The following is a 13,083-nucleotide window of genomic DNA, read 5'->3' on the forward strand; positions in this document are numbered from 1 at the left end:
ATCCCCATGTGCGACAGGTAGCTATTAGCCACACCTCGTTACTGTTGGACTAAATATTTTAGTGTGGATAAACTAAGCCTAGGACAGCACCACAGGGGGTGGAAAAATATGTCTCCAAGCTGCCTTTTTACCTGGAGTTTGGTGGCAGCCAAGCCCTTTAGTATAATTTAAGCTCTAAGTTACACTGGGTGAAGTGGTCTCCTAATGGTGTTTCTGACGGATCACAGTATTCCCAGCCATGGTCCTACCCAGCAATGTGTTAGCTGTGCAGTGAGAGGTGTTGAGTTGGTTTTGGGTCCGTCGGAGAAATCCACAGCTTTGTCACTAAGACCTCCCTGCCCGTGTTACACTCTTGAGCCTGGCTCCAGGATCTGTCCAGTAGCATGTGGAAACGGTTTGAAGCAGTCTTTTTAAAGGACATCTTTCCAATAGAAGAGAGACCCCTGAACAAGTTTGATTATATTGGTTGTAAAATTAGTCATGTAGCAAAAAAAAATTTTAAAAATTCTCCGTTATTATTCTGTGCCTATTTATAGAATTTATCATTGGAGACCAGGGAGCTATAAAATAAACCCAACTGCATCATATTAGTTCCCATGCAGATTTGATCTAAGCAAAGTGCAGTGATCTTACAGAATAACCACCTCTCGATTCCAAGTTGTGACGTGCCTGGATCGACCCTTTGCATGCTCAGACTCGCATACCCTGAATTTCTTGCAATAGCAAGGATTTTCACATCTTTTTCTTTTTCAAACTGGATTTGTGTTGCAAGTCCCTGTGTTGTAACACCAGCGTAAATAAACTCATTTTTAATGGGAGAGAAGCGTGAATGTAAAGAATTCATGCAACATTATTTTCTGAGAGTTTTACAATTTTCGGTAACAAAATGGGAACTCGTTTTGGCATGTCTCCGTAATTGCTGTTTTAACATCAGTAGCAGGGTGACCTCTTGGTTGGGGGGAGGGTTGCTTTTGAGAGTCAACACCTTTTGAAAGCCTGTGCCACACAGCACTAAGTGAAGTAGTAACTTGAATGCAGAACGGCACATCCTGACCAGCATTTGTAATCCTCCGACCTAAGAGGAAATCTAAGGAAATTTTGATAGAGGTTAAACAGTTGCCATTTCTGTCGCTGGCCTTGCGTCCATCAGCTGAGAGCCCCATCTCCCACATGCCAAGGATAACTGCGTAACTTTGAGCAGGTTCTTGCCAGACTCCCCTGCATCCTGAAAATCTTAATGTCAGGTGGAATTAAAATGATATCTGAGTTGTTATCTGTGCTTACGTGTGCTGTGGGTGGATGTTTGCAAGAGAGTGAACTTTGCACAATCTCGCTGTCCTTTATCTGTCTTCCTGGCTTTTACAAGAACAGAGGAGAGTATTAAAAATTGCAAGAATCCCAGTCTTTGTGACTGGTCCTGGAAGTGGTGTTTTTGCACAGACCAGTGTACTCCCAGCCTACACGAACAGAGCACGAATCTGCCACAAAGATGCCCAGAACCTGAGTTTCTTGTTGGCACTTGTCCCAGGAACTTTATTGATCTTCTAGGTCTCTGGCTTGAGGAGCAGATGGGTTTTTCCAGGCTCTGAATGGTGTTTTAAACTGTTATTTCTAAAGTAGGTTAAACTCTAGGTGTGTGAACTTTGGCAGTATGCTTCTTAAGACAAGATGCTTGCAAACCAGATTTTGCTGGAGATGTATTTTGCCTCTCTCGACACTCAAGGTGAAACGCTGGCTGCGTTGAAGTCCATGGCCAAACTCCCACCGAGCTCAGCGCAGCCAGGATTTCATTCCCCGCATTTAATCCTCCTGAAAACTGAGGGATTCCTCATGATGGCAGATTGTGGATAGACAGAAATATCCCAGATGTAGCTGTACCAGGGCTTGCTAGTCCTGGTACTTAACACGCTCCCTGTTCTAATCCTGGGTCTCTCTTGAGCCCGTCTTGCTCGTCATCCCCCAGTTTTCTTCAGCTTGTGCATTTGTTTTATGGTTATACACAAATGGGGAATAGGATAAGACCCAGTGGTACTCAACATATCAGCAAAGACCGCATTTTGAACCATCACTTCCACAGATGGAGGGACAATCCTTTAATCCCTAGGTACCCCTCTACCCCGCCACCACAAATCTTGGTGCATAAGTGGGATTTTGAAAGGTGTATGACTTAGGAGAAGGTGTCCTATCAAAAGTACCAGGCATGAGCTCCTAAACCCCTTGAGCACACACTAAAGAGACCTGGCCAGGCAAGACACCTGAATTCCTGCCCTCTTCCCTGGCCTCTGGATTTATTGTGGGTTGAAATGCTATTAGCCTGTTTTTTTGTGCCAGTAGCCTCATTGTCTCCAACTGCTGTACCTGGTGGAAATATTTTCATTAAACCTTTCCCCCCCCCCCCTCATTTCTCTCCTTATTTTTCATCCATTTCTCTTTGGTTCTTGTTGCTTACCATTAATTTTAAAAAGTTATGTACAGGCATCCAAGTTATAAGAAAGTCATCAAAAACCTCCATGGAAAATCTGTAGAGCTTGTCTCCAGTTACATGCAGAAGGCTGGGGAAGCTGATATTAGTCACTTGCATCATTTTCTGCGTTGAGTCAACATCTATTTTTAGGTGTGGAACACATAAAGACATCGTCTTGACACACAAAGACATCTAATGACATCATTTGTGTTTGGGCTGTGGAGGAGCCAGCTTAATGCATCCTCCTTTTGACTGCTTTCCCCCCAGCACTTAAAGTATGTACGTAGACATAGCACAGGAATTTAAGCATACATTTAGATTGAAATACATGTTATTTAATGAAATTGTAAGGAATCAGTATTTTAGACATGCCATTTAATATAAATATGTTCACATTCCAGGCTGGATACTAGCTGTGTAAGAAACAGCTTGTTATAGTTTGAGGTCTTGATTGTATTTTCTTTTTAATATAGTGTTTTATATATGTGTTATAGGTGTAAACCTAACTTGTCTATTAGTTTTGTGCTAGCTGTTTTTCCCAGATCTAGTGTAGTAATTTCCTGACTATATATACACAGTATATCAACAGGATTTTTATCTGCTTATATCATGGTGTTTTTACGGGGAGGTTTCAGACTTACAGTGAAAGGGGGATTTTTTTCTGCAATCAATTGCAGATAAAATGATGGGAACGTATCTTCAGATCCCCAAACAGATGTTCGTTTAGCTTAATTTCACCAGTGTTTTGTGATTCAGCAAGGGTAGAGCATACCAGCACAGAATGAAAGCACAAAGGGATAGAGCCTAAAAGTTCACTCTGCAAATAACCTGATCCGTTTCAGACACTTGAAACAAAACACACTGGAACCTCCGAACGCTGGGTATATGCAGAGATTATTGTGTGTTGGATACAGTAAATCATCTATACACCCACAACCCACAGGGGTAAATTTACAAAGCTGTGTGTGGGAAGTTGTGCATTATTCTAACTCTATACAATAGTTATTTTGTGCCTGCACTTAAAAGAACTCTTATCCTTGCATTTATTTATCTCCAGCTTTTCTTTTGTTCTTGTCACACTTTCCCAGTTCTTGTTGCTATAACAAGAGCAGCTAAAATCTGAAGTATGGGGCTATTCAAACCAGCATTAAGAGATTTTAAAGATGGAAAGTTAACCTGTCGGTTTAAAATGTGAGAGGTGAATGCATCCCTCTAAAATGTGTTTAATTCTTTCTTTTAATCCCGTAGGTGTCGTATGCCCGTCCGAGTTCAGCATCAATCCGAGATGCTAACTTGTATGTCAGTGGCCTTCCAAAAACAATGACCCAGAAAGAACTAGAACAGCTATTTTCACAATACGGGCGCATTATCACCTCACGTATTCTGGTTGATCAAGTCACAGGTTAACATTTTTTTCCTTAAAATTCAAATCTTTCATGGAAGTGGCAAACTTAAATGCTGTTGAACTGGGCCGGCTATAATGAAGTGGCAACATTGTGCAATACATTAAGAGAATACAATTCTGGACATACATTTCAATCCTATCTTAAAGTGCATATACGGGGGGGGCGTTAATATAACTGATGGGGAATACGTGCATTTTAAAATGCAGATTTTTTTCTTTAATTACTTCCAGTCTGTTTTTAAGGGGAATGTATGGAGCAGTTTACTAATGTGTTAGGTCTGCTTCTATTTAATAATCACAGTATAATCCTATAATATAGGAGGGGCATTCAGTTGTGTTTCCTTGCTTGCTTAGGAGACTGACTCCTGAAAGCCAGTCTTCCTTTTATTTATTTGCCTAAAAGACTGATTTCTTTATTCCTAGGAGTTTCTCGGGGTGTGGGATTTATCCGTTTTGATAAGAGAATAGAGGCAGAAGAAGCCATAAAGGGACTAAATGGCCAGAAGCCTAGTGGTGCTACAGAACCAATTACTGTGAAGTTTGCCAATAACCCCAGCCAGAAAACAAGCCAGGCCCTCCTTTCACAGCTGTACCAATCTCCCAACAGACGCTATCCTGGACCCCTTCACCACCAGGCTCAGAGATTCAGGTAATTATCTGCACAGGAACTGAACTTGTACCCGGTACACTGATTCGGGGCAGGTGTTGTTTTGGAAATCTGGTCTAGATCGGTAGATGGCCCCAAATTTCTTTGTGAAATGGACCATTCTTCCCGTGAGAACGAGTTGAATACCTGCTGACCGCAATAGTCGTGTCTTATTTACTGAAATTGCTCAAAAATACTCTTCAATCAGTTTTCACAAAGCCTTAGACAAAGGGATGATAGAATAAAAGGTTACATGGATAATTAAATGAAAACTGACGATGCTGTTCTTTCTGCTTTCTTAGTAACTCATTTTCTGCTATATTAATGGTTTGGATGCAACTTTCACTTTGATGTTAATTGTATTGGATTGGTAGCAGGCAAGAAGTTGAGTTTATTCACAGCAGTTTCATTAATGTATTAGCATCAGATGGCTGCTGTCAATATAAAGGCACCTTGTATAGTCCTTGGTTTAACCTGCAGACGCTCTCCGTAAGGTTTTTGCTTTGCATTGAAAAGTACTGCTTGTATCAGAGAGATAGATATATATATATATAACACTTGATATAACCAGTAGCCTGTGCCCTCTGTACTACTGGGTAAGGTTTTTATTTTATTTTTTTAATGTTAAATAGGAAGGTTCAGACTTATTGGCGTAGTTCAGATAAACATTGGCTTTTAAAAATTCTTTCCTTGAATCTGAATTTTGCCATGTTAAAATATGCTAATGAATTGAAGAAGGGCACAGGAATAGTCAGTTGTCTGGCTATCATGAAAACAAGCATATATTTAAAATATTCTTTTGGTAAGCTTACAGTATCCATTGAGGTTTTCACTGAATCATTATATGGATAAAGGATATTTCATATGTGTGCTGAATGTTAAATTATGCTTAATCTACAAAATTCATTGGCAATTTACATTGACAGCTTTGGGGGATCGTTATTAAATGTTTTTTCTAATGGGAACAAAGCCTAAACCATCTTGTAAAACTTGGTAGCAAGAATTGCTATAAATGGTTTGTTTCTACTCCTGTAATTTTGGACTGTGACATTTTATTCACAAGTTTAATTGCAATGGAAGGTGAGGCAGTTGAAGTATCGTACTTGTTATGATTTCACACTAATATAATCTAAAAAAAGAAAAATCAAAGGGGAATTTTTAACACCAAATCAAACCTGGAGCTAGAGGTATATATGCTTCACCTTTCATTGACTGTAAAAGCATGTTAAAATGGCATTAAATGTTGTGGTGGAAACTTAAACACAGTCTGAACTTGGTAGAGCCATTGGTTCCTAAAGTCCTTAGATGTGTGGGAAACTTGTTGAGCATTTCTTCTTTGAAAACGGAACATTATTAATAATAGTTCCATTGAGCGATCTTGCCATCTGTGAGACATTAACCCAAAGACCCTCCTTCTCTTTTCAGGCTGGACAATTTGCTTAATATGGCCTATGGCGTAAAGAGGTAATTAGAATTCCACAGATTGCCAGATGTCCATGTTGGCACAGATTGGTGCTACAATTTATTTTTTAATTCACTAACTTTTATTTTATTTTTTTTAATTCCTTCTTTTCTTCCACCAGCATGTCAAATTCTTTTTTTAAGTTTGGACTTCGGTTGGTTTTGTTGCTTTAAGGCCGCACGCAAAAATTCCATGTGGTTTTTTTTCACCTTTTCTTTCATTTACAGGTGGGCTTCTCAGATGGTTTAGGTGCAACAGCTACACACGTTCTGATGCCAATAGACTGGCCAAATGACACGTTTCCTCAACTCAGAATTATTAACCTGAGCTTTCTGCTAGTCTCCAACCTTGTTGCGTAAAATTCCTTGGTGGAAAATGGAGTTAAACAGCTATTGGCTAAAATGTATAGAAGGACCTCAAGTTCTCCTATATCTGCATTCTGTCGGAAAGATGACTTCAAAAGTGTAACTGTGTGCACCTTAATCATCCTTCAGTTTTCTTTTGTTACAGGTTTAACAAGTGTTGCAAATATTTGTCCGTGCTTGTTGTTTGTTTCTTATGTTCGTTTTAATGTGGAGAAGTGTGTCTGTTGAGATTGGATTAAAAGATTAGCTAATTTGGAAATAGTTATTCTCCATCATGAGTAAGTCTCCATCCATGTTAAGTCTGAAATCAGAAACAAGGAGTTCATATCTATATATATATATATATATATATATCTATATATATATATCTATATCTATGGTACACATCATTACTGTTGAGGAATGGTCTCATTTTTAATGTTACCTAGAGGTGTTCAGTCCACCCATATCCCCACATTTGAAGATGAGTAAACATCTTTGTTTTCAGTAACTGATGGTCCTAGAGGTTCTTGAAAACTAGGCATGCTTTTTATAAACCTCCTATTATGCATATGGTACAGTAAGCATGTAGTAGACAGTATTTATCCGATCCCAGTGGCCGTTGTACCATCTACCAACAGGTCCTGTAAACCATTAGACAAACATTATAAGCAAAAGTAACTGTCAAACTAGATGTTTCACGTTTCTCCAGAAGCCTCAGAAAATGTATCCATTAGCACGTTTTTGTTGGGGTTTTTTGGTACCTGTTTTGTTTTGTGGTGACAGCCAGATGACGGATCGGAGTTTATTGCATGGTTTTGCAATTCGTCATGCACCTGTGACTGCCTCACCTGCACTCTGCCCACTCCTCCATCTCTTGCATCACTGTTAGTAACGTTCAAGAACTCCAAACAGCTGCCACTTAAAACTAGCTGTCACTTAAATGTGCAAATTATTCTCAGAATTACACTGACCTGTGGCCCAGGATAAATGCTACTCAGTCCTAGACTACAGAGGGTTTCATTTCTCATTTCACGTGTCCCATCAGAACAAGGAAGAAAGAAAGGCCTCCTACCATGTCAAAGCCAGGCCTCTGGTTTCTACTATGATCCACCAGTATTAGTAGGTCATGAGACTTCAGGCTTAAACATCACAACAGCTTCAGTAATTCTTGAAGTTTTTTAAATTTGTTAGTTGTTTTCTTCTTCCTGAAAACCCAGAAGATATGTACTGGCTGCTCTAGCAAATCAAGAGCTGAAAGGCAGAGGGATGCAGAAAGTAGCATCAACAAGCATTTTTACAACTGTCTGCAAACGGTCTCCAGAGTGTCTGTTGTTTTTTCTGTGACAGTGTAGCATGATACGTGCTGATGTGGGCTGAAGATTTTATTGGCACTCATCGGGTGACTCATTTGGCCTAACTCATTATCGTCCCAAACACAGGTCAATAAACTTTCCCCATACCAGCCTGCATGGTGGTAGGAGCTACACCCACCACTGTACTTTCAATTGTATTCTTAGATGGAAAAACTTAGGGAATGCTAAGGCAACTTCCAGGGAAGCACTTCCGTCCCACGAACATCTGCAGACCACAAACCTTTGTCATAACTCTGTGCCCATACATAAGTATGATGTTTCTGCAGTTTCACAGCGCAGCATATTGTGGAAGCATACCAGAAACCCTTCTGACATGCGCACACTTCAGATGAAGTATAACAACACAGAGGGAACACTGTCTGCTGGCCTTTTATATAGGCCAGCAAAGTTTGAAGTGAACTTAGTATAACATTTGAAGGCCCATCTTCAACTGCTGAATGAATAGAAATTGTGATCCTTAGACCTTGCCTTAGATGGCTGGATCCTAAGCCATCTATGTTGGCATAGCCTGTGCTGGGTGTTTTGTTTTGTTTTGTTTTTAACCAGCCGAGGCAATAGCATGAGAGCTCTAAACCCAGAAAGCTATCCCGCACGATTATGATAATATTATTAGCATAACCATACAAGGACAAGAACAAAATTGTGGCATCCTGTAGGCCGGATTTTCAGAAATTGAGTTCCTTGGGAGTTTTGCCCCAAGTAAGGTCAGTACTTGGATCCCTTTGAAAAGCTGTGCTTGTGCCTGACAGCATTTGAACGTGTGAATAAAATTACTCCGTCATAGGCCACAGATACAAACAAATGATGTTTCTCAGTTTGGGCTGTATATTGAAAAGCACTTTTTTTTACGGTTATGGTAGAGGAGATCAAGTTTCTAGCTGTAATTCCAGATAGGTGATAAAAAAAATCAACATGATGCACAGTTCTTTTTGTAGTCATTTAACTTGCATTACTGTTGAGTAACATTTTGCAGGTCTGTTTGCCAAACGCATGCTAAAAGAATAGCAATTTCAAAACAAGGTATCAGACAGAAAGCTTCCTACTTCACAGTTATGTCACTGAGTCATTCCCAAAACACAAGCAAGAATTTTATTCGGCTTGAGGAATTAAAATTTGTTACATTCAAGATGCCCCGTTTTAAATTCCATGGGAAATATGATTTCAGCAAGAGTTTCCCTATGCTCAGTTGTTATTTTAAAACCTAACCCACTTAATAGTGGTCTTAGAAATGGCACGGTTTCTCAAACTTTTAAAGCAATGTCATGTTCATAAACCAAACATAATAAAGACATTGTCCTCATGCACTGGTTTTCCTATTTTATAATTAGAATACACAATCCTATTTTGGGGGTGTCACCACCACCAGTATACAGTATATTCTTTTCACATGTCTTTCATTACAGTATTCTAGAAAGAGATGAAACTCAAAACCAAACAGAAAGCCCTCCGTACTTTTTGGATAGATATAAACATATTAACACAACTGAATCTTTGTACAAATATTTCATATTCATATTTAAAGTAAGTCCTAAGAGAGCTATATTTCTACAAGAAACTGGTGGGAATTAAAGTGCTAAATCGTCAGTAAATTTGCTGCTGGACCCGCTGTCCTTCGTTTGTGTTTTCTTAAAGAATGATGGGGACATATCCTACGGTCCTTGTGCAGGAGAACTCCTTTTTAGAGTTTACAGAATTCGATCGATACTTAATTCTTTTACTGAACCACAGTAAGCAGCTAAATTGAAGTTGTCCATATGGAGGAGCATGCAGCTGTATCCGATTCTGGTCCTTTCCATTGGGCATAGATCTCAGTCATTCAAAGCAGGAGTTGAAGTCTGTGTAACTAAGACTGGTGGGGGGCATATAGTTTGCATCCTAAGGTTTGGATCGTGATTTTCTTTTTTTTTCTTTTTTTTTAAGTCTTGATTCCATGTAACCTGTTCAAAGAGATATATTTAGAATAGACCCCTCTTTTTGTTTGGTAGGTTCTCCCCAATCACAATTGATGGGATGACGAGCCTGGTCGGAATGAATATTCCTGGTCACACTGGGACTGGATGGTGTATCTTTGTCTACAACTTGTCTCCTGACTCAGATGAAAGCGTGCTGTGGCAGCTCTTTGGTCCCTTCGGAGCAGTCAATAATGTCAAGGTCATCCGCGATTTCAACACCAATAAGTGCAAGGGATTTGGCTTTGTCACCATGACCAACTACGACGAAGCTGCCATGGCAATTGCCAGCCTTAATGGATACCGTTTAGGAGACAGAGTATTGCAAGTTTCCTTTAAAACCAATAAAACCCACAAATCCTGAATTTCATATCCTTACTTACTAAAATATATATATAAATATATATACGAACAAAAAAAATAAACTCTTCAAGGCTTATATTCAACCATGGACTTTATAAGCCAGTGTTGCCTAAGTATTAAAACATTGGATATCCTGTGATGAACAGGAAAGGATTTTATAATGCTTAGAAAAAAAACCTTTGATGCATTGAATGTTCTTTCATAGCTGTCGTTGTTGAATATACTATACATAGATAACAATGTGCAGGGATTTTTACCCGGCCAGCTAGTTTTACCACCTTCCTTGAAGGTGGGTCTTTTTAAGATGACCATTCACTCATTTAAAAAAATAAATAAAAACAATTTTTACAAACTAATGGGATTAAAAGCAAGAAAAAAAGATTCTTTTTTCTTTTCCTTTTTCGTTCAAAGCATTGATCCAATCAGATTGGTAAACCCCCCACATAAATTAAAGAGGAACAATAAAAATTGCAAAAAAAACAAAACAAAAAAAAACAACCATAATTTTGCAACTTTTTTTATTTTTCCTTTTTTCTTTTATATCATGTGAACTAAACAGTCTTCTGTTAGGGAGTGGGGTCAAAGGGGGATACCTGATGACACAACAATTTAAATAACATTAACAATGTTGCCAAAGAGGTGGTCTCTTTGCTGAAAATGGGTTTCAAGAAAAATCTATTTTTATAAAATATAAAGAATTTTTACAAGAGAATCTGGATTTGAGAAAAATATTTTGACTGGCTAATTTAGGGGAAATTGACAACTTTGTCATGTTCATACTGCACTGGTAACTTTTTAGAGATCAAGATGTGTGTTTTAAACTGGATTAGTAGATTGTTTTTTGAAGGATGGGTTACAAACAGATGATCTTCGTATCTTTTCATAGCATGTAATAAAAATATTAAATACAGTACGGGAGAGTGTTCTTCCCAGGCACACAGTTACCCACAGTCAAAACCCAAAAGCAAGGAGATGAGTTGCAAGACAGTTTTTCTTTAAGTCATCAGTACGGGATATCAGCAGAACAAAAGTTTAAAAAATTACTTTTTTGATCAAAAACTTCCTTGGTTTGAGCAGTAGGTGCTACAAAATTATTTACATATCTTAGTATCATAGTTAAATGTAATGTGTTTAGAAAAACTACATTTGCTTTAAATTTGTTAAGAATTTTCAAATTCACTTTCTAGCCCATGCTAATATAACTGGGCTGTGTTGGCACATTTGGAACACTGTTTATGTTGCTTGAAACACTTATTTATTTAATTGCCGATGTGATGCATATGGCCAAAATCAAATATAGCTAGTTTGGCTAGTCTACTTATTTGTTTACTTAAACTATGGGAAGAAGCATATTATTGTGTCATTTTGTTGTGTGTGTATGTGTATATATAATATAAATATATATATATAAAGTTATTTTTTCTTTTGGTTAATTTATTCTAAGTTGTAACACTTTGCTAGTTTTGTTTGTATATGTCTTAAAATGTTTTCTTATGATACTTAAGTGACAGAGGTATCAAGGTAACTTGTGTAGAAATATTGTTTGATATATTGTCATGTTTGTTGTGAATATTTTTTCTTACTGCACAGTAGAAAAGAAAACAACTGGGTCTTTATTTTAATGTAATTCAGATTGGGGAAAACAGAGCTAAGGGAACAAACTGACTGAGGGGGTGCTCTCCCATGTCCAGTGCACTGATCATTTTAGTATGTTTGTGCTTTGTACGGTTATATATTTAAAACAAAAAAAAGGGTCATGCTCTTCCCTGAGTACTAGAAACAGTTACTCGCTATGCATAATCTAGTTGATAGTTAAATTTGCTATTGCTTTTCTTGTCTTGTTATATAAAATCTTTTCAATACAAGTTTAGTCTAATGGTAATAAAACGTTATGGTTATTTATAACTTGTGCTTATTTTGTGCATTTTTTCCATGCTATACCCACTAACTGCATGTAGACTAAGTATTGTTTTTTCACACTGAAGAGGCAAACTTTTGTAGTAGACAAATAACTAAAGCAAAGGCTGCATCATAATTTTATCAGTTTTTTTTTTACTTTAAAAATGTTAGATTTTAGTTAAAAAGAACACTCATTCAATGTTCAGGGAAACCTTTATACATCATCTGCTATGAATGAGCGCAGTTTGCTGGGAAAGTTTTGATGCATTTGCTAAGCATTAGTGGGGAAGGCATGTCAGAATCTTTTCTCTACAATGTGTTTTACTATCTGAATAATAATAATAAAAAAATCTTTCTTAGGACCAGGCAGTTGTATACTTTAGTTATAATGAATGACTTCATGTTAACCTTGCTAGTTTAGATCATTTCTGAGGGAAAGTATTGTAAATGTTTTTTTCATAATCTTGTTGTGTTTGAATTATTTGTACTTTAATTGTCCAGACAATAAATGAAAGTGTGTAGAATGGCTATGGACTTTCCAGATTTTTAAACGTGTGCAGATGTTTTTAGTAACCTCAGCCACATCATAAAGAAGGTAGATATTATTGAGTGCAGTCAACAAGGTCTTTAAAGATATCCTAAAGTATTAGGCAAACCAGTTGAAGGGTCTTTGTTACATTTTTCCTAACAAAGCTTGAGCTTGGAAAGAATCAGCCGATTTGAGGTCTTTTAATTCAAATTAATTACTGCAGAGTCATTGTACTTAAAAACTTCTTATTTTTCAGTAGGAGAGATCTTAGAAGGAGGGGGTTTTTATGTTCACAGTGTTTTTACACATTGAAAGTTATCAAGACTGAAAAGGTAGTAAATGGTTTTTGTCATTATGCAAATCTTAAGTCAACAGTTAGTTTGTTTGACTTTTTTATTTAACATGCTTATGCTATAAATGTCATGCAGTATGAAACAGTCGACATATTATCTGCTGTAAGATTCAAATATATAAATCACAGTCATTCAACATTTGAATTTTTTTCACCATGTACTCTAGCCAGAGGTGATCCTCTCTCTCAGTTGATTTATTGGTCTGAATCCCATTAAATACTGCTCTTCACCCTTTGTTTATGTTCTGTAATATTCTCTCACTAATTGAAAATATGTACCTTGTAAAACTGCAA

At 37.6% G+C, this 13,083-nt stretch overlaps 1 protein-coding gene across 5 annotated transcripts in view; it reads left to right on the plus strand.

The window, feature by feature from the left end:
• ELAVL4 (ELAV like RNA binding protein 4) overlaps positions 1-12,436 on the plus strand; it is an 80,358-nt gene extending 67,922 nt beyond the window's left edge. For 4 of the 5 annotated variants that reach the window (XM_019531397.1, XM_019531395.1, XM_019531399.1 and 1 more), the window contains exons 4-7: positions 3,713-3,866; positions 4,293-4,518; positions 5,941-5,979; positions 9,683-12,436. In XM_019531397.1, the coding sequence (XP_019386942.1) occupies positions 3,713-3,866; positions 4,293-4,518; positions 5,941-5,979; positions 9,683-10,010 (747 nt within the window). In that variant the 3' untranslated portion in view covers positions 10,011-12,436. The remainder of the gene's footprint in view (positions 1-3,712; positions 3,867-4,292; positions 4,519-5,940; positions 5,980-9,682) is intronic. The other variant, XM_019531396.1, reaches the window with a different exon arrangement.
• The last annotated feature ends 647 nt before the right edge of the window (positions 12,437-13,083 follow it).

Source organism: Crocodylus porosus, unplaced genomic scaffold (genome assembly GCF_001723895.1).
Source record: "Crocodylus porosus isolate Cpor-Errol unplaced genomic scaffold, CroPor_comp1, whole genome shotgun sequence".
NCBI lineage: Eukaryota > Metazoa > Chordata > Crocodylia > Crocodylidae > Crocodylus > Crocodylus porosus.